The sequence below is a fragment of the Myotis davidii genome, unplaced genomic scaffold, assembly GCF_000327345.1.
Source record: "Myotis davidii unplaced genomic scaffold, ASM32734v1 scaffold705, whole genome shotgun sequence".
NCBI classification, from domain to species: Eukaryota; Metazoa; Chordata; class Mammalia; order Chiroptera; family Vespertilionidae; genus Myotis; species Myotis davidii.
In genome coordinates, this window is record NW_006296405.1 from 1,328,377 (window position 1) to 1,330,043 (window position 1,667).

The following is a 1,667-nucleotide window of genomic DNA, read 5'->3' on the forward strand; positions in this document are numbered from 1 at the left end:
CCCCCCCCCCGCCTCCCCCAGTAGCCTAGCAAAGTTCCTCTAGAAAAGTCCAAACTTTTCTCTGCTGAAACAGCGGGAAAGGATTTATCCTTCCTGGAGACAAGGGCCGGGGACGTGGGTCTGAGGATAGAGGGGGTGAGTGGGATCACCTGGGCTTACATCCCTTGCTCCCTTTTAGCCTCAGTTGCATTCTTGTCTACACAGAGGCCTTGAGTAACTGCACGGAGGGCCTGCTGGGGTCTGAGCTGGTCCCGCTGGACCCCTGCTACACCTGCCGGTGCCAGGTGAGCCCTCGGCCTTGGGGATTCCCAAAGCCCCAAGAACCGCCTCTGTGGGCGGGGCCGAATCTCCCACTCACCCCGCATTCGCCCACCGTCCTGAATGTCACATTCCGCGAAGAGCCGGCTCCCTCCCTGCCATTCTCTACCCACCGTGTTCTCATGCCCTTTCACAGGACCTGACTTGGCTCTGCATTCACCAGGCCTGTCCTGAGCTCAGCTGTCCCCCCTCAGAGCGCCATACCCCCCCGGGGGGCTGCTGCCCTGTGTGCCGGGGTAAATGCTGGCTTCGTTCTTTTGTAGAAACGGAGGGCTTATCATTGGGGTTGAGGAGAGACGTTGAGGCAGAGGGAGGCAGAGAATGAAGCCTGGATTGTCAAGGCCTGGCCTGAGGCCCGTCGGTGGGCTCAGTACCACAGGCCCCTGGCAGGGTATTGCACTGCCCAGCTGGCAGCCAGGCCCGAGGACGGCTCTGCCTGTGGCTCTTTCGGCTTCCAGAGCCCTCTCCACATCCCCGGTGCAGGGTCTGCCCTCCAGTAGGCCCCCTGCATGTGGTTGAAGAAATCAATACCATCAGGGTGCTAAGTGGGGGGAGGGGCCCCCTGCTGTGGGCCTTCAGGGTGCGCTCCAGGGAGGAGGGGTGCAGCTGGAAGGACAGCGCTCCCCGAGCCTCATTTCCCATCAGAGTGTGTGGTGGAGGCCGAGGGCCGGAGAGTGGCCGATGGAGAGAGCTGGCGGGACCCCAGCAACGCCTGCATTACTTGTACCTGCCATGTGAGCTGGGGGTGAGGCGTGGGGGTGGGGGGCCTTAGAGAAGAGGGGAGCCTCAGGACGCTGGGCCAATGCATATGGGGGTGTGTCTTTGAGGTAATTAGGAAAGGGCGCCCCTCTGGGTGAGAGGGGGCAGAGGCGTCCCCGTCCCCGTGCTGGGCACGGAGCTGAGGGCTGGACTTCAGGCCCCATCTGAACAGGAAGTGGTGGTTCTTCTGGAGCAGCTCCAGGGCGAAGGGGCTGCTGCCTCAGAACTGAGCCCCCAGAAGTGTGACCAGGGACCCCGGGTCCTACCGGAAGTCCCTACAGCAGTGGCCTCTGTCCTCAGCGGGGCCGCGTGGAGTGCCGCCTTGAGGAGTGCCAGGCCCTCTCCTGCCCACACGGCTGGGTGAAGGTGCGAGACACTGGCAGGTGCTGTGAACGATGCCAAGGTGCGGCCCGGGTGATGGAGGGAGCAGCACCGAGACCCAGGGTGAGGCAGGGGCAGCTGACCTTTGCCCTCCCTCCCCCCAAGTTCCCTCAGCTCCCGCCCAGTCATGTGAGCACCGGGGCCGAGAGGTGGCCTCCGGGGAAAGCTGGGCCGTGGACCCCTGCACCAGCTGCTCCTGCGTGGCCGGC

At 63.9% G+C, this 1,667-nt stretch overlaps 1 protein-coding gene across 1 annotated transcript in view; it reads left to right on the plus strand.

The window, feature by feature from the left end:
* The window catches only part of KCP (kielin/chordin-like protein), a 27,695-nt gene that overhangs the window by 23,182 nt on the left and 2,846 nt on the right, over nucleotides 1–1,667 (plus strand). The window contains exons 26-28 of the mRNA XM_015568867.1: nucleotides 205–284; nucleotides 455–554; nucleotides 1,573–1,661. Of these exons, the coding sequence (XP_015424353.1) occupies nucleotides 205–284; nucleotides 455–554; nucleotides 1,573–1,661 (269 nt within the window). The remainder of the gene's footprint in view (nucleotides 1–204; nucleotides 285–454; nucleotides 555–1,572; nucleotides 1,662–1,667) is intronic.